The following is a 19,647-nucleotide window of genomic DNA, read 5'->3' on the forward strand; positions in this document are numbered from 1 at the left end:
GTCTAGAGAGACACAGTTCCAGAGAAGAAGTCCCAAATGAGAGGTCCCAGAGAGGAAAAGACAGAGACAGCCCAATTCTTGTTGGCTCTGAAGTGGGTGGCCAGCAGCCTGTCAGACCAGACTGCAGTCAGTATCTGCGGCACTGCTGTTCTTGCACAGCTGTAGTGTGCTCTGCGTGATGTTTGTGGCAGATGAGTCTCTCTCTCTCTCTGCACCTCTGCATGTTAGAAGCACAGAAACTGGGGTAAAAAGCACTAGTGCTCTAAGAAAGACGTTAACAGCTTATGTGCAGACGAGTGGAAGAGTGAAATACTGAAACAAGGTTTCTAAGCACAGAGGGATACATGGATTTCTGCTGTGTGGGACCACTGCAGGTAGATTTAAGACAACATAGGGAAGTTGAGAGACTTGATAGCAGTTAACGTGCAACAAAGGGCATGAAACGGTGACATCTCGCTTTATTAACCCAAACTACTCATGTAACTGCTTGTAAAAGGAAAGAAGAAACAGACAATGAAGATAAACTTGATTAATTTACAACCCAAGTGAAAATGGGTATTTGCTTCAGAAGGTATGCATTCAATTCAAAATTACTTATCTGTAGGTTCCAGAGGCTTAAATATGGTCTCTGAATTATCATTTGAATATTCAACAAAAATATTCTACAAAAACCAGCATTTCAAATCCCACATCAGCAATAAGAGGCTTCATCTCTGATTAGTTCATACACTATATATAATGTACTAATAGTTTTAGTGATACGCATACTCCAGACTACATGAATGTGAGTGTTACTATAAAGAGGAAAGTATTTAAATGGTAAGAATGTAGGGTGGGAGGATTTTGGTACCTGTTTTTTGTACCATTTAGCAGATTTCATGTCTTGAAATCATAATCCCGTATGCTACAGGTAATTAACACTAACAATCAAAGAATATGTGAAGGCATTCTATGAATGCCTGTGATCAGATCTGTGCTGAGGACAAGTGCATAAAAGTTCCACAAAATCATAAACAGTATCTTTTCCTTAGCTAACAAGACTTACCTATAACAGAGCTAATGACTCTTAAATTAATGCAAAATCCAAGAAATTTAGTCAAAAAACAGTGGGGAATAAAACAAGAGATTCAGGACTACACTGGAACTTCTCACGAGCACAGGACAGCACAACTCAAATTTAAGATTTGTTTTGATTAACAGAGTAATGGATACCATTTTTCTACTTACAGCAGACATGATGAGCTCTCCACCTAGATTCTGGATTTCTGCTTTAACTTGACTGCAGATTTTGAGCTGATGGGAGTACAGCTTGATCTGTTCTAGGTAAGCCAACAAATCCTGTTTGCACGATTGGTCTGGACACTGAAGATTAAGAAAAGAACAATTAATAAAGCATTTCAACAATTGCTGATTCAAAATCTTGTCTCAGACATCAGGTTAATACTTCACTGAGGAGTGTTCAAATTGTACGTACATAAGTGTAGTCTTGCTTTTTGCTGCAGCTGTATCAGGTTGCATAGTTCATTCCTTTTGCAAAGCTTTTAAACAAAATAATTGGAGAAGCTCGGGATAATCCAAACTTCCCCATATTCACTTTTTATTTAACACTGCTACGCTTGCCTTAGCATGTTTTCTAAACAAGTTCTTTAATGTATGGAATAACTGTTTTCCTTTAAATTCCCAAGAAGCTATAATTTCTTCATAAGAAGATACCAACATTAATAGTGATACTTATGTGGGCAAATGTAAACATAAATGCAAAGCAATGTTAACATTTATATGAAATTATGCTTTATCTTATAATATGATCTGTGGGGGTTTTGTGTTCCATCCAGAATTTATTCAGGTTGATCTGCAGATCTTCTGTATCAGTGGGAACAGGAAAGTAAGAATGTCTTACAGAAAACTCACTGATTTCAATACTTTTACAAACACAGGTTTTTTTATAAAAATAGCATCTTTCTACCCTCATTTCTCTGAACTCCCAAAGTACCTGGGCTACCTGGAGGGGAAATACTGCTCTGTGAGTACCAGTCTAGACACCCAAGGCCTGGTATGCATTTGTTCTAAAGCTGCTTTTCATTGCTCTGGCAGAATAAAGGGATCTTAAGGTGAATGGTGAGTCCCTATCGTGCTACAACAGCTGTAAAAAGTGAGCATGATAAATAAGAAATAGATCCCTACAGTTTTTCAAATACGTGTTTTTAGCCTGTGTGGTGTACTTACATTATAAATATAGTCACTTTCTCTTGATAAAGAGAAAATATGTTCCCCAGCTGCAGCAGCAACAATCATCTATGGTTTTGTATAGTTATTTAAACGTTTGGTCTTAAAGAATTGTGGTCAATGGATTTAAATCCAAACCCTGCCAGAAGTCATACTTAATTCATTGAATACTTTACCTGAACTACTGGCTTTGCTGAAGAAACTTGATATTTGTTTAAAATGGCAGGCTGAAGATTCTACTCTTCATGACTATGCAATATATGTATGGTTAAGCAAACAAGTTCATGTTTTAGACTTAGGAAAAGATAAAACTAATGAAGATTAAAGTGAAGAATTTTAAATAGTAATTAATATGAATTAAATGTCATTCCTTACCTTGTGTTCTGCCAGATTCACAACTAAAATATTTTCTGTACCTTAGCATAGTTCAGAAGAAAAATAGAAGTTTCTTGACAACTTCTCTTTCTTATGTGTAGTGTTTTCAAAGTGTTAGCATATTATGAAAACTGTATTAAAATATGTCTTTGTTTCATCTTTACTCAACACTGCTTTAAGAGCTGCACAAATCAGTATTTAAATACTGGTATCTCAATGGCTGTTTAGAAAACTGGAATACTCATTTTTTATTTAATTTTAATTAATAAAAATTTTTCCTTCCAGTCAAATGCAACTGTAATCCCCTTAAGCATCAGAAGTAGTTACATAAAGACAGGGTGTATTTCCTGTAATGAGATGCTTGCACCTCCATTTCTTCTCTTCTTAAATACACTGATTAATTTTTTTCCCCCACTGGAAAAACTCAAGAGATGGCCAGATAGGGTGCCAGTGTCTCATCCACTTCAAATAGTGACAATGTCAATTACAGAAGTGAAAAGTATTCTTTAGCCTTATTATACAACACTCATATAATAATATTGGCTGGCCAGTCACATTTACTATCTTCCTTATATACCATTGGAGAAGAAATGCTTAAAATTTCAGGAATGCTAAGATAATATGTGTCAAAGGCCAGAAAACTGCCACTCAAGATCAAGACCTTGAGGTTAAAACAGTTCTATGAAAACACTGGTTCAGTGCTCAGTAGCATTCAAGAAAAGCAAATGCTAGGCAATATTAGGGAAAGACTTCTGAAATGTAATTATCCAACTGTAAAACTCTGTGGTATACCTACAGCTTTACTACCCTGTGTAGATGTGGTGCAACTTTCCCCTCCTTTGCCCTACTACAAGACATAAGAAAACAGGAAAAGGACAACAAAGACAACAGGTATTCTTTCCTCCAAAACAAAACCAAGAGGTCATTAAAAGCCATTAAAAAGGAGATGGTACTTAACAGTGTGTTGTTAAGTTGCAGAAATCTTTGTTGTAGAATGGTAATACTAAATGCTTACACAGGTTTAAAAAGTTACTGGACAAATTAATGAAAAAATATCAAGGACTATTTAATGTGTCAAGTGTATCAAAAGTATGTTGCGTTAAGTAAATTCTTAAATGGCTGCTGGAAGTTGGGAGATGATATTGCAGAAGTATCATGAAACGCGTGCTGTTATCTCACAGGGTTCTGTATAAATTCAATACTAACTACTGTCAGCAACAGGCTATTAGCTTAAATGAACATATGTCTGTCCAAGTGTGTTCATTTTTATCTACTTTGTCCATAAAACTATACAGGATGACACCATCAAGACACGCAGCAACACAATACAAAGAAAAGGTGTTTATAGGGGTAAAGATAACATTCTACACTAGTTTAAGCAGGATAAAGTACTAAAAACCCAAAAGAATCCTCATGCCTTATAGCACATCCAAATCAACCATAAACAGGTATTAGAAAAAAAGATGCACTCTGTATAAAAGATATTCCATAAGGTATCTGCTACATATTGCTCAGAAGCATCTGGCACAAGCAACACTTGCTCACTAGTGAAACCAAATACTAGGCTGCAACAGAAGGACAATTAATAAATTCTGAGTTTAATCATCCCACAGGCAATTGATGGTTACCAGTTTAAGGCTTCACATTCTTTGCCAGAGATCCTAGCAAATGATGAGAGGTTCTTTTCCAGTACATATTGATGGTAGTGGGGTGTTAACAAGGGCTTTCCATAAGAACAAGATCAGAACTGACTTGCATCCAGAAGATGCAGTGGTGTTTTACCTAACAGAAATTATAGCCACAGAAACCGCCAAGTGATCTGATAAATTATGCAGTGGTTAAACACACAGTGAAACTGACATGTACAACCCAAGTGAAAAAGCCACTGGCACGGCAGTGGCCTGAAAGATCAACACAATTCTGCAGCAAATTTTGACTGTAAACTATGCTGTTCTTGCTTTACTTCGATTTCATCCCTTTCCTACCAAAGTCAACAGCATTCCTTTAGAATCTGAATCTGATTCCAAAGACCCACTACTATAAATACAAATGTGTAATTTCTTGCAACTACTTGTTAACTGTAAGCTTTTAGGTAAGATGGTCCTGTAATCATATCTTGTAATCTTTTCAGCACGTCTGCTTGCATCACATTTATCAGCTAATCATTTTAAAGGATGCCTTTTCAATTTTGCTTTCAGGAAAACTTTATAAAGTAGATGAAAACAGCTGATAAATCAGGAGACCACCTGGTTCTATGGAAAGAGATTTTTCATACTGATCACTACGCTTCCAGAATTTCAAAGTAGTTAGCATTTTGTTGCCTTGATGTATTGAACCTGACCAAGAGATCGCTGTACATCAAGGAGTTTGTGACCCACACAGCACTTACCCTGAGCAGGGCCAGGCCTAGGCTGTGCTGTCACGCAGAAATCCCTTGGCCACAGCACACCGCTAGCGAACAGACAGCAGCAGAGGAGCTTGTGGGCAGTTCCCACTTGGTACTGGTGATTAGGACACCTGCACATCCTTGCCTTTATCTAGGACTGCAGAAAGAAGTTTTCATGTGAACATCCCGTTTGTCAGTGGAAATGATAAAGTTGTTTCCTTCTGGGAAAAATCCTGTAATAGCTCGATCGACCAAAATGTGGGACTCTGGACAGGGTCTGCCCAGCATGCTGCGCACGGATCAGAGGCCCGTTTGATGGTGCACCACCTGGGGTTCCCATCACTGAAAGGGATGCAAGATGCTCTCCGCTATTCTTTCCTTGCAGTGTCAGCTCTGACAAACAGCATTTTAAATGACACCTCACAGAGTCGTAACAGACCAGCACCTCCTGGTGCAAAACAACTGGAATACTTAGGAGGCTTTTAATGAAGATCTTAACCTACAGCACATTCCATTAAAAACAGGATGTACAGCCTTAATTACCTTAGGGCCTCAGGTCACAGATTTGACAATGAATTTGAAACAGTCTTATTCAAAACTAAATTTATTATCAATGTCCTTGTTTAATTTGCCTAGATTTTATGCTGATGCTGTACTGTGATTATTTTCACAGCTGTTAAATCTAAGTGATCTTAAAAGTGCTGTAAGTATGGATCAAAAAATAACTGAGTTCTGTTAATTGTACCACACTGTGTCCCTTTCCTTCAAACACAGGAAGAGAGGTTTATAAAAACCTGAAATGAAGAACAATGTATCAGAGAGGTGCTGCTGTGGCTGATGAGTTATAAAATACTGCAAATCAGAGTTTCAGGGTAGGGTGATGGGGTTTTTTTTCCTCCTAACCGAAAAACTGTATGAATTATGTAATTCCACACCTCAACTTTGATTCTCTGAAATTACACAGAGTGTGAACCAAAATCATTCATTTGAAAATGTTTTATGAACAGGAAAAGGTCAAAGAGATATGACAATGATTCGTCATCATGCAGTGATTGCTTCTTTCGGGTTCTTGCTGGGGTTTGAAGCCAGATGGAGGAAATAGAGCGAGGTTTTTGCTTTTCTTCCTTGGAAGACCTACAGCACATTCTGTATTTTTTTTTACAGTTATGTCTGTAGTCCTGTTAAATGCAAAGGCAGAGTAATAGCTGACCCATGGGGGACAACTGTGAACAGTGAAGTGTTGTGGCCTAATTAAATGACAGTATCAGACGCGGTAACAAATACTTACAGGGTAGTCTAAGCTTGATAGCAAGTGCTGAAACAGTGTCAAGAAAAGTATGCACAGAAAGAATGCAAGGATCTTTATCTTACAAGTTCCTTGAAAATTGCTACTAAGAAGGGCTATCTTTTTTCACTTTTGAGACAAATCATACAAATCCGTTTCTACATTGAATAAAAATTCTACATAATTTAGATGTTACTAAAAGGCAACAGGTGAAATATTCCACTAAAAAGTATTAATGCTAATGAGAAAGGTACTCATAAAACCTCATTAGAATTCATGTTCCAGTCTGGGCACCATATTCTTGAAGGGTTCCTTCATCTGGACCAGATTCAGTGAACAGCTATTAGGTAGCCAGAGGAATGTAGAGTTTATTTTATTTTAGGATCCCAAGACAGCTAGGCATAGAAAATTTGGCAAAGTAACACCTGAGAAAAGGAATTACTGCTTTTTACAAATACCTTGTTTTATAAGCTAAAAGATGACTTGGCACAGGCCGAAAAGGTTATAGAACTTAAAAGATTTCTAGCCATCCGAGGAATGAGAGGATCATGTTAAGCATTTCTGTAGTAGGAGTAAAGGTAAAATTCTTTTTACCAAGTTTGACATATGCCTAGCAATGACTATAGTTGTGTTCACCACAGAGGTACCAGAAATGCTGCTTTGGTTAATCTTTTTTTTTTTTTTTTTTTAATTATATATGCTTATTTGCTTCTAGTGTGAAATTAGATTTAAAATACAAGCAACACCTGTAAATAGTGTATTTCAGATGCAAGCAAGATGTCACAGGGAATAACGTCACATTTCCCAGCAGCTACAAGGGTACACACAACTTATTAGCAATAATGATTCATGGCTACTTTTCCCTCACACTGATTTGTGTTCTAGTCTGGAGTCCCTGTAGTAATACAGAAAAAAGAAAATGTTAGGAAATAAATATTTCAGTGAGACTGGATTCCCTATTCTAAAAAGAGCAAGGGATTATGACCCTTACTCACCTTTCACTTTGATACCCCATCATTTTCTGCAGTAGATCAGTGACGGTTTTGAATTTTAATCTGTAATTGATAAAATGTTGAGAGGAGTCATTCTCCAATGCTCTTGAAGAGAGAGATGTGTTGGAACAATATCTGTCAAGATCAGAAATGGGGACTCAAGACATTTCACCTAGTTTCTTCACAAATCAGATCACAACTGTATAGCTCCAGAATAAAATTTCTTTGTTATCCTGAATTTAAGAGAGATACACAACAGAAAACACTAACAGATTGTTAGGTATTAGAAAAGTAAGCATTGTATATGAAAGTCAAAAGTCGAGGGGGTAAAGACAGTATGTGAGCGTGTGGAAGACAGTGACTATACCACGCTACCCTGGTCTGAAAAGGCAGTCACAAAGACTAGGAACGTAAGTGTTCTAGTTTTGATACTTGCACGCTGACGTGTCGCTACACTCTTCCATTGGCACTGTCTGGCTCTAAACCAACCAGCCTTACTTAGTGAAGAAGGCTGCATGTGACGAGTTGCTTGGCGTATTCATTTCCTAAGCTACTATGCAGTTGTCTTAGCCAGGAAAGTGAGCATGCTTATCGATTTCTGGAGATACTGGTTTGGGTATTTTGGTGGGGGTTTTTGCGCTATCTGATGTTTTAAAAATCCAGTGGAAATTAAGTAGACCTTACAGCTCTAACACTTTGCATTTGATGATGATACATACACTGACTGTCCAGAAGGAAAACCATTTTACATCAGTACTCCAAAGAAATGGCCAGTGTTGGGGGGCAGAGATGGAAGAAAGACAACCTAGGCACAGCAAACCCACAGATTCTGTAACTATAGAGAGAGAGAGATTACAGTGGAAACCAAACCATTTCAAAGACAGAGAAGAAAAATCAGTGACCTGACCAAGCATGGTGCTGAGACCTGGCACCTGTCCAAACTCGAAGTGAGCCCACTCAGCGAGCTCTATGCCAATGCAACAGTCCTGTGTTCCCACACCTAAGCTGACTCACCTGAAATGACTCGTCGTTTCTGGGTAGTTTACCCAATGACATCAAGAATGGACTGTACTATATATCTAAAATTTTATGGTCATAGCTTAAAGGAGCCACAAATATATATATTTACATATACATGCATAGATACTCATATATACTGTATGTCTAAAATGTTGTGTTCATAGCTTAAAGAAGCTCACACACATGTAGAAATACATAAGTAGATAAATGTATGTACATACAAATCTGTGATGTATGTGCACATACATTTAGGTATGTTTGTAGGTATATATAAACAGACACACTGGTATGTATGATGAAAAGAATCCACACATACAATTAAGACAGAATGTATGTATGTATCACTTCAGAAATAGAGTAGTAAAATCAGACAAGTAGCTCTAAAAAACGTCATGAGCAGTCCAACACACTTCTTAAGTGTGGATGGATTAATCTGTGACAAAGTTTAATGCATTGCTGCATAAATAACCCACCTGATTGGCAATCAACCGTGCTAGGACATCCATCCTTGATCCTGACTCCGAAATCATTTTGGCTGCATTAATTACATCAGATGTGTTCTTCAGCGGTCCTCTACCCCTTCAAATGAAACAAAGAATCCTACTACATTATTCAAAACCTGAGACTAAATCATATCCATGCAAATTAGGCACAGAAGAACTCAATTAAATAAAACAACTAATCCATACAGAAGCAATATTAATTAAATCCCCATCCCCGCCCCCAGCTGTTTTATTTTCATGTCCCACACAGTTGTACTGTTTGGCATCAACTGGATGCGAAGTACCAGAAAGATGTCACATAGTTCTTTCATACTGGAAGCACAACCGATGCCAAATCCTGAGGATAGAGATTTTAAGAGACTACCGGTGTCATTTGCTTTTCCCATGGTTATATGAAGCTGATGTTCCTTTCCTTTCCAGGAATTTTCTAGTAAATATGTTCAAAGAAAGTTCAGCACAGTGATGTATTCTGAGACTCATTATGAGTATCTGGTCAGAAAAACATAGGGTGGTTTTTTGTTGGGTTTTTTTTGTTGTTTTGTTTTTTTTTAATATAATTGGTTTATGCAAACAGGAATGGGAATATATGAACAGGGCTGCAATTAAAACTAATGAATGCCACTCAAAATACAGACAGGCCATTTCTGAAAGTACTTTCCAAATAGTATCATAAATTATTCAGAGAAGAATTTTCAATTTAGGAAACCTTGTGAACAGTTTGTCAAGAAGCCAACCTCTTTTTTTATACACACACACCCCATCCCCCCCCCCCCCAACCCTCAAAAACTTCAATTACATGAAGAAGTTTCTAGAACCTAAGAAGTAAAATGTGAATACTTAGAGTAGGTAATATTGACAATTATTATCTTCACATTCTCTTGTGCTTCAGCATCTTCAATGCTGAAATAATTCAGCTAAACTAAAATCAACACTTTATTATACTACATGTGAGCAACCCTGCTAAATTCAGCTATGCATTAAACATCTTTGACAGGACTAATTCTAGTTTTATTATTGTAAAAATTTAATTCCTGAAGGCCTCATATCAACCTACAAATTTTGCAATGGACAAAGGAAGTAGACAACATGAAAAAAAATCACCATACTTGTTTGTTTGAATGAGAAGACCCTTTTCCTTGAAGTCAGCATGATTTCATGCAAGAAGGCAAACCATTCCAATAAAAAACTCATTTAGTGTAAAAATATTATCCTACACAATTACACAAACATTTCACTCTCTAAAAAGACAGCAATGACATCACAACATGGCAGATAATGTTTAATCTGCTCTTTTCTTGATTAATTACGTTTCTTAGCAAAGAAATTTTTGTAAATCCTTGGGGAAAAAGTATACTTTACAAATTAACAGTTCCTTATTGTCAACTTTTGAAGCCCACATTTGGGACAACCAGAATCCGATATTTTATGTGTTATTTTTCTACAGAAAGGTATCTTGTTACAGAAAACCTATCTAGCAAATTGATCAGCTTACAGAAGATTAATAGTGTATGCGGAGAATGTATTTGCAAATGCAATCCCATGTTTCCAGGATTAAGTACTTCAAACTTCACCATACCCTTTATTGCCCTTCTTGGTATATTCCCTTCTAACCCTGAGCTGCACAACTGAATTCCCATGACTGCATACTGAACCTTCCTGCCCTTTCAGTCTACTGATTAGTTTTTCATTGTTATTTGCACTGTGGCAAGTTTCCAAGGCCATAGGTATGTCAGTTGTCCACAGCATGTCCTTCAGGTGTTCTACGAACTATAAGCAGTCCAGTACCTTCCTGGAAAGTTACAACCCAGTCTACCAGCCAAGCAACAGAAGGTGAACACAGGCCAGAATTAAAGCAGTAAGGAAAGGAGAGATGGCCTAACAGTGGAAGTAATTTCTGCCTGGGTTATTCTTCCAAAAGTCAGCAGCTTTTTTGACATTTCACATCGGAAGATATGCTGTCTGAGTATTTTAAAGGTGAAGTTGTTCAAATTAAACTAGCAATTTTCTTGTACCTGTGCAAGCCCCTCAGAGGATGTGGCTAACAAGAATGAAGCAATTCTACCCAAGAAAAGTATTTTAAACAAATGAAAAGGAAGTATTTATTTCTACCACGAATATGCCTACTGTGAGAGCCATTACAGGAATACTCGACAATGAGGACTGACAAGACTTCTGCTCCACTTACCAGCTAACTGCACCAACCTATGGCTCAAGTTCTCCTCTACTACATTCTCTATGAAATGTAGGGCATGGTGCTTACAAACTATAAACCGCAGCTAAGTCTGTAAATAAATGCTCAGAAATAGTGTTTAAGAATGCCTCAGGCTTATACTAAAATGTGTTGAAAAACCAGCATGTTAAGTAAGTTACACATACAAAGACGACTCCTTTGTAACCAAGAGCTATCTGTGCTTTTTTTTTTTTTTTAATCTTCATGTAAAATCCAGACACTTTTACATAAAGTACAGGTTTAACTGCCTTGGGATATGACATAATGAGCCATTATTCCCAATTTACAATGCTTGGCAACTCTACAAACTAAATACATTTTTAGAGTATTTGGGACAGTACACCAAACCTGCTGAATCACCAGCCAAATGGGAGAAACAGGATGAAATTTCTATGGGGACAACTGCAAACTCTAAATTTGAACATAAATAATCAACTGCATATAGAGAGTGATACAGCCTATGTAGTAGTTTTAAAAAAAAAAAAAAAAAAAAGATACAGGGGTTTTACAGGGCATCAGTCTGAAGAACAGTCCATGAGGTAGCGCTGTTGTGAAAATAGCAGATGCCACACAGAGATACACAAATGGGCAGATACCCAAAACAAAGTTTCCTTTTGCTTTATCAAGTTTAGTAAGACTGCAGCTGCAGTTCTGTCTGGATTTCCATGAATAAAAGTTTTGACACAATTGGAAACTGTGCAAATAGGATGATTAGACATGTCATAGACATGACCAACAAAGACAGAATGAAGGGTTTAAACCCTCCTTTGATACAGAAATTTGAAAGTTAGGAGTGGGGCAAAGGAGAAAGCATAAGCAAAAAAGGCTGTACGATACAAATGGTAACAGTTTCCAAATGGACTTCATGGCTGTAGTGAATAGGGGAGGTAGCACTGAGCTTACATTCTGGAGGTTTCAGGTGAGGCACTGAGATCATGAGGAACTGAAACAGAGCAGCCAGGAGGCTGTGGCATCTCCACCACGGGACAAGGCTGGACAGTCAGCTGTTACAAATGATGGGATGATTTAAGTCCCCTTCCGAGGTTGCTTCCAGTACAACAATTTTCTTACTTTATTTTAAATTACAATTATTTTTAAATTACCAAAGAAGTGTTGCCGTCTAATGTTATCAGTGCAGCTGTGCATTTTGTGAATTCCCAGTTTCCCTGATTTAGCACCAGATCAGCAGATTTACAATGCCACTAGCTCAGATTAACTTTCTGAATCCAGATGTTAAGAGACACAGAGTCTATTAAATCACCCAGGTGATTCAGCCATTAGGTGGCTTCCTACCAGTTTTATATTTACTTGCATTTTGTCCAGCAAGTTTGAAGTATGAAAATAAACTTTGCTTGGGAAGCTGTTCTTCTAAGCTACCCATCTCACTGTCTGAAAACTCTTTTCCAGGTATTTCACTTAGTTTGCTCTCCATATCACTGCACCAACATCCCTTTCCTTCTACAGATGTATTCCATGAGCCTCCTCTACCAGGTGCTGAAATACCCCTGGCTAATCTGTGAGACTATTGTGGTACTGGTCCAGCTGTCAAAAATAACCAAATTACTACAGATAATACAGATTTGCGTGCAGAAGCTTAAAGAGGTTAGCTTAGCTCGTACACCTACAGCAGATGCTTAAAGACAACTAAAAAAGATCCTTCCCACTATGTACCATCTGCTAGTCAACAGCATCACAAAATTTCTCCTTCATGGGAGTTTTTCACCTTTTTCTCCTCTTCCACGAGATAAATTCTAGTTTAATTGCTATGGTGTCCATGCAATTTTGTGGTGGTGTTTTTTTTTTTTTCAGTCAGACTTATCTTGCTATTTCTCCCCTGCTTCCAGTCTTTGTAATTTTTAAAGTCAGACTTCATCTCTCACACTCAGTTACTGCATTTACTGAAATTCTTTCCCAGTAATTTCATTGAGTTCACAGCCTACAGTAGTCTCCGACTGCCTGATTTAGATCCATTGCATGGAAGCCCAATACATATATTTTCCTCACATTTCACTATTTCCAAGCATAAAGCCTTACTAGCTAAGTAAGCTGATAACACATTCAAGGCTATGAAAACAAGGACGAGACACAAAGTACTGTATTTATGAGCAATTATATGCCCCCAAGGTAGTGATGGATTGTTACTAGATCTCTTAAATCATTTCTCTAGCCACTGAGAAAACCGGGAATAGACCATAAAAAATTTGAGACACACACATCCAGCTAAGTCTAACTAGAAGGAATGTAGTTGGATTGTGTACAATGAAACCAGTTTAGAGTATGTCCACAAAGCTGTAGGAGGAAAAAAAAAAGCTTCACATAAATGTTTCTTTAAAGGTACAGTTATACAAAGAAAAAAGCTGGACCATGTTATTTAGTACAACACCAAGCATTTTTGAAAATTGTGAAAGACAGACAAGCCTTTTCGTCTAATCATTCTTGCTCCAAGCCATGACAAACAGTGAATCTGCAGATAACTCCATCCCTGTCTGCCTGAACTTAGCCACAATGACTAGCAGGCATCAGCATCGGGCAATACTTTCTGGTTTTCTTCACATTGGAATTACGCTCTGATAAGTAAAAATCAAAACTATTGTCTTAATTCTTATATTAATGGAAACTTGTACTCTTGCCTTAAACCCAAAACGCCTTTGCCATCAGGAAACAGACACGTCTTCTGTCTCCGAGCAAAGCTCAGTGGCTTACTCCTACTCACAGTACTCACCTCAGGAGAAGTTTTGTAATTCCCTTTCATCAGAAACAACAGGGAGCTCTACCGACTCGTCAGTCCCATCAAACATAAGCATTTCATAGCACTGCAAGCATTTCAAGGCATGAAGTTAAGTTTCGCAACTACTGTCATCTCCAAACCACAATCTGAGTGGTCTTTGCCACATTAAAGTCTTGAGCATCAGACACTGACCACTAATTTCATCAGTCCTAATTTCTAGCTCAGAAAATCTGGACAGCTGACACTGTAGTAACAGTTTTACTGGGGACACTGCAGGGAGGCACTAACTCTTAAACCAGCAGAGACCCAGCAATACATCTGTCACTGGTCCTTGCTGTTCCAATCAAAGCTCAGCGATGGAGACGGTCTGGCAGTCCTGGCTAACCCCTGACCAATGTCCATTGGAGCAGTCCCACCTTGTATGGGCAGTCAGGGGTCAGGCTTGGCCTGGATGAGGCTGACTGTTGGCAAAGGCTCCTTCTTGATGGGAATCAACTGGAACATTTCTTGACTTTGTGAAGAAGGTCAGAACATTCATCCAGGTGACACTGCTTAAGGTACATGTCTACTCTTGGGGGAAGTGCATTAATTACATCGCTATGAATTTGTCTAGTCTTATAAGGGACATCCATTGTCTGAGCCGCAGAGAAAAGAAAAATGCTCCTCAACAAATTAGTTACATTTTATATACGCTATGGTATTTACTTCATGCAACTGTCACTAGATTGCATGGTTCGCTTGTGCCTCCTGCAGTTCTGTCCCAAGCAGAGTGTTTCTCCTTTCTCCTACTTCCCACTGCTGCTCTGCAAAATGCTTCTCATACTGGCATTCTTAAAAAAATTTGGATTCCCATCACACATTCTGATCTCTATTCCATTAACTGTTTCTTAAGTTTGCTTGCTTGCTTCTTTTTTTTTTTTTTTTTTTAAATTTTAACCTAGTGATTGTTTGTGAAGTCCTGGGAGCAGGGGTAAGGAATCAGCTTACTCATAACAAATGCTCGATTAACTTACAGAGTGAATAAATTTTTTTCTGTAATCATTTTGTCTGCCCCTCCCAGCTGAATGTGCAGAGTTTTAGATGAAATCTGTGAAGTGCTTGGTGTTCAAGGATGGAAAAATGATGCTTTTTAGAATCAAGGCTATAACCCCCCCGGCCCTTTTATTACACCTGGCTGCCCGTCTCTAGCAGTTATACCTAGACAAACAAGAGGCAGCAGAGTTCCTCGGGAAGTTCAGTTAGGGAGAACGTAATTATAGTTTCTAAAGGTGGATCCCAGAGCTGACTGTTACCACTTTACAGCTGTGCACACAGGAGCAAGAAAGATTCTAGTTTCACTCACTTTCTTACCCCCATCTTGAGTTTACAGATTTGGAAATCAGGAGAAGACAATTCTTAATGCTGGCAAAACTGCCAGTGTAACTAAGGCCAAATCCACACTCAACATTTAAGATGCAATGGCTGAAAGCAGTTCCACTCATTAACAAAATAAATGTAATATGAATAGAAGTGTAGCCAGATGATAAAAGGCCAGTGTGAAGAAATGCTAAAAGGTGTGAGATAAACGGCCATAAACTCTGTATTAAATAGTATTTTGTAGCTATAAATAATTTTTTGAGTAAAGGAATTTAAGACTTGTAAAAATACCTGCATTATATTCCATGGAACCAGGAATGGGTGAATGAAGTTCCAGGCAATGTGAACACAACATATATATTATTATCTATTCTATAATTCTGGAAATGAAAGTGAGTTTAAGACAGAAGTTTCTCTTCCCACTTCTGTTTTTTTTCCCCCTCCTGCACTGGCAATATCCCTGCACTGGATCTGCGTCTCCCTCAAAGAGGAATAAGGGAGAAGAGGTCCAAAAGCATAGGCCTTCTTACAGCAAGAGTGGGGTGATATATACGAAACACACTTTATAAACTAGTATTACATGGGCTGACCTGGCTAAGACTGGCTTTTATTGGATTGGTACCATTGGTATCTTGAGACAAGTATGGAAGAAAAAGTAGATGAGATTAAAAAAGTATATGTGCACTCAGGTAGGAAAATCAAAGGCACGTATAGAAGTGGAGAGTCAGTCCCTTCACAACAGGACAGTAAGAAGCAATGTGGCATTTCAGTGGATCACAAATCCATCAGGAATCAACACTAGCATGCTGCAGAAGAAAAGGCAATGGGAAAATGGTAAACAGAGAAGTAAGACTTCTCATTTTTACAGTAATGAAGTCTCTGTAGAATTCCTGGAAATACAGAAGACTTAATTTAGAAAGAGAAGACTTGAGTGCCAACAGAATGGATTGGGTTTGGGTTTGCTTCCTAAGCTTCAGCTTATTATGGTGGAATAAGCATTAAGGCTCTGTGAAAAAGCCTGACAGGGGAATTTCTCTTCAACTGCAGTCACTGGGTTATGTGGCAGAAGAGGATTATATGGCACTTACACACACATAGTGTTACGTGGTCTATCAACAATGACATCTTACCTAACATCACACATGTCTTGTCTTGAAGGCATCTATTCTGTCAAAGTGGACACCCTTCTGTTCCTAGGAGCACTAGGAATAGACACAGAATTTCTGAATGAACCTGCAGTAACTGGGCCGATGAATTCTAAGCACCAGCTTTCCAGAAACCAAAGTAGTGGGAAAAATACTAAACACAGAAACAGTTCCAAAGTCCAGACTTTTCTTTTGAGTTAAATTGGCAGGAGGCAAACTACACTTACCTCTTCTCCCAGACCTTTACAGAACGATAATGCAACTATGGGTAAGGAAATACTGAAAATGAAGGCCAGTGTAATAATCCACAGGAGTAGTTAAATCCTTTACACAAGTGTGGTAGTTAAATGGGAACTGGAAAGTACTGTTATATACAGCAATTTTATTACACCAATATAAATTTTTATCAGTCCTATGATTTATTTCATTTTCTGCTCTGGGGCAGATTCTACTATCTAGATACCTCATCATTGATCTCATGTTGATAATTTTCTTATCTAGGTCATCCTTCTGTACCCAAATCCCTTCTCCTTTCACCAGCTTTACAAAATAAAGCAAAGTAGTATTCAGAAAGCTTTGCCCTAAGAGGAACCCAGTCATTTATGTCTTTTTGTTGCTCTTACTTCCTATATTTTGTCACCTAAAAAAATCCTCAGAACTTAGAAGACAATACAAAAGCAGATTTTTCAAAGGCCTTTAGTGTCTACCAATTTACATTCTGATAGCAATGTCCAAAATGCTCTGAATTTCACTAAAGATCGCTTGTTGTCTCTGAAGAAAATGTGAGTCTTCTGGTAATTTCACAGAACATCATGAAGACTCTGTGGTGTATTCATTGTTCATCTTCGGTGCCATGCCTGTGCAACAGTGCTTCTCAATGGCCGGCCACCACTACCCCTCAGGCACTGCAACCCAGAAGAGCACAGCCCTGCCTCCCCCTTCGCCCCCAGCTGTTTAACTGGCATGCTCCCTGGCTATCAGTCTGCAGAAGCCCTTAGATCCATCCCTGATAGTGTTTGTTTCTGACCTCCTCATACTTTTCCCAAAGGAGGCCATTTCTGACCCTGTAAAATAAAATGTGACTCTGTAACAACAAACAAAATGCCCTTTATTTGCATTACAATTTGAACAAACTATCTGATAATATTAAAACACAGAAGATACCTTTTTCTTAACAATCCACTGTGTTTTCTTCCTCTCTGCTTTGATTAATGAAGTAGGAATACAGCTATTTAAACATGAAAAGGACAAAACACTCTTGTTTGTAAGCTCACCTATCTTATTTTGTCAGCTGTATAAACTTTTTCAGAAGAATCCAGGCACTGAAAACTTGGCTGCAGAGTCAAAGGTGAACATGACAGTATTGCAAAATAACTGTCACTAGAAGAGCTATTTCTGGTCTCCAATTTTAGAAGGCATATGGCTTAACACCAAGGAATTTTTGCTTCAGAATGCAGTCCTACATAGCAGAGTGCTGCTCTATCATCCTAATCATGACACTTTTGAAACTGAGAAATCCTGAAATATTTCAGGGAAAAAATGCTGATATTACTTGAATAGTTCCTGAACATTATGTTACTTGTCAACGATGCTTCATAATTTGGAACTACATCTAACTCCATCTGTAAGCAGTGTGGAAGAGAAGAGAAGGGAACATGAGGCAGAAGTCAAGTGGGAACAGAAGAGAAGGTATGTCAGGAGAGAGGAGCTGTATGTGTAGGATGGGAGGTGACAGAGCAGATGAAACCCTGAGTACAAGTTGTTAAATCAGAAGTCTGGCAAAACTAATCATAGCGACAACAGAATGTGGAAAGCAAAGCATCAAAGGGATATGTTTGTACATGTCTCATTCTGATGTGTATGTATATGCATTGAATATTTAACAACCAAACGCAGAAGTACCTGTATATTTACAAATACTTACAGAGCTGAAATTCTACGAACTGTGAGATCTTCCCATACTTACACTTGTGCACACAGCCAGCCACATCTTACCTTCACCTATAAATCCCTAAGTCCAAATCTTCTCAAAGACATCTGGAGTTCTCTTGCCAACCCCGATGAAATCTGTTAATGAAAATGTCCAATTTCTATCCAGTTGAGACCAGTTGCAGGAAATACATATATAAAAAAACCAAACCAAAACAACAAATCAACAATAAAAACCCACATCAAAACACCATATAATTACATAAATATGTGTGGTTATATGTATAAAAATAACAATATAGAATTGTCATTTTGATAAGAACAGCACTTCATGGTGCTTCATAAAGCTAGTCAATGGACTCAAAAAAAAAAAAAAATGCCAAGAGCCTGTAGTGATAAAAATTGTGGAAAGACAGGAAGTTGCCCTACTGCAGCAGGTCTTGACTGGGTATAAACTGGACACATTGATGATGCATTTCAGCAAAGACTGCAAGAGAAGTCCAAGCATCCAAGGGTGTCTGTCTGTGTGCACAAGTCTAAGTATGGAAAGAGCTCACAATTCTTAGATTTTCAGCCCTGTATGCACATGAAAATATTCTGTTTGAAAAACAAAAGCAGTGGTTTGTACAATATAGCACACCTGAATAAATTTGATGATGCCATCTGAGCAGATGCCATCCATGAAGCTCAAGTTTGTTTAGTTATAGAGGAAACAATTTACAGATGTAGAAACTGGATCCCCATTAGGTATTTAATAGCCATTTTCTCCTGCACCACCAGAAAATCTCTTCTGAAATCTCCCTCTGTCTGTCTATTACATCCACACACAAACACTGTTGGTATAATGTAAGAGAATACCACAACATCATCACCAGTGAGTGAGTTCTGGTAGCTAAACCAGGCATCACTTACTGTTTCTCACCTCTTTTTCCTCTCATTACCGCTTGGATGTTTCTCCATCTCTTTCCACTTCCAAATCCGCTTTCCCACTTTCAAAGGACACTGATTTTTTAGTTGCTAAGAAGGTAAGCAGACCTTACCAGTCATGGGCTTTAATTTGGATGTCTATCATTTTAATTGCTATGTTACGTATCTACAGTTACTGTTTTGATGATCACAGGAAAAGTCTCTGCTATTTGCCTCATCAATCTCCCTTCTCCTGTTTTTGCTGTCACAAACACAAAATATCCAGAGACTAACATATCTAATACAAGAAACCATCCAATAGCCTCACAGACTTTATCTTTCAGTAAGTTTTTAAAATTCAAGCCTTTCTGTAAGTAGAAACTACTGGTTATGAACAAGTAACACTTAAAGTGTATGCATACGTGTTAATAAATGCACAGCTTCCTTGCAGTCTGACCTGGATTGTGCAACAAAGTGGACAATGCAAACGGTGGTGTGAAATCGTGTCCTGTCTATGATACTTCTGTAGGCGCTGATAGCCTGTCTGCAGAGGTACTCAGGGTTGT

General features: G+C 38.1%; 1 protein-coding gene across 3 annotated transcripts in view; it reads right to left on the bottom strand.

Annotated features, from left to right (window-relative positions):
* Positions 1–19,647, bottom strand: part of CTNNA3 (catenin alpha 3) — a 507,496-nt gene that overhangs the window by 13,398 nt on the left and 474,451 nt on the right. For all 3 annotated transcript variants that reach the window (XM_037399918.1, XM_037399919.1, XM_037399920.1), the window contains 2 exons: positions 8,758–8,863; positions 1,228–1,362 (listed from right to left, as the gene is read on the bottom strand). In XM_037399918.1, the coding sequence (XP_037255815.1) occupies positions 1,228–1,362; positions 8,758–8,863 (241 nt within the window). The remainder of the gene's footprint in view (positions 1–1,227; positions 1,363–8,757; positions 8,864–19,647) is intronic.

The sequence above is a fragment of the Falco rusticolus genome, chromosome 9 (assembly GCF_015220075.1).
Source record: "Falco rusticolus isolate bFalRus1 chromosome 9, bFalRus1.pri, whole genome shotgun sequence".
Taxonomy (NCBI): Eukaryota; Metazoa; Chordata; class Aves; order Falconiformes; family Falconidae; genus Falco; species Falco rusticolus.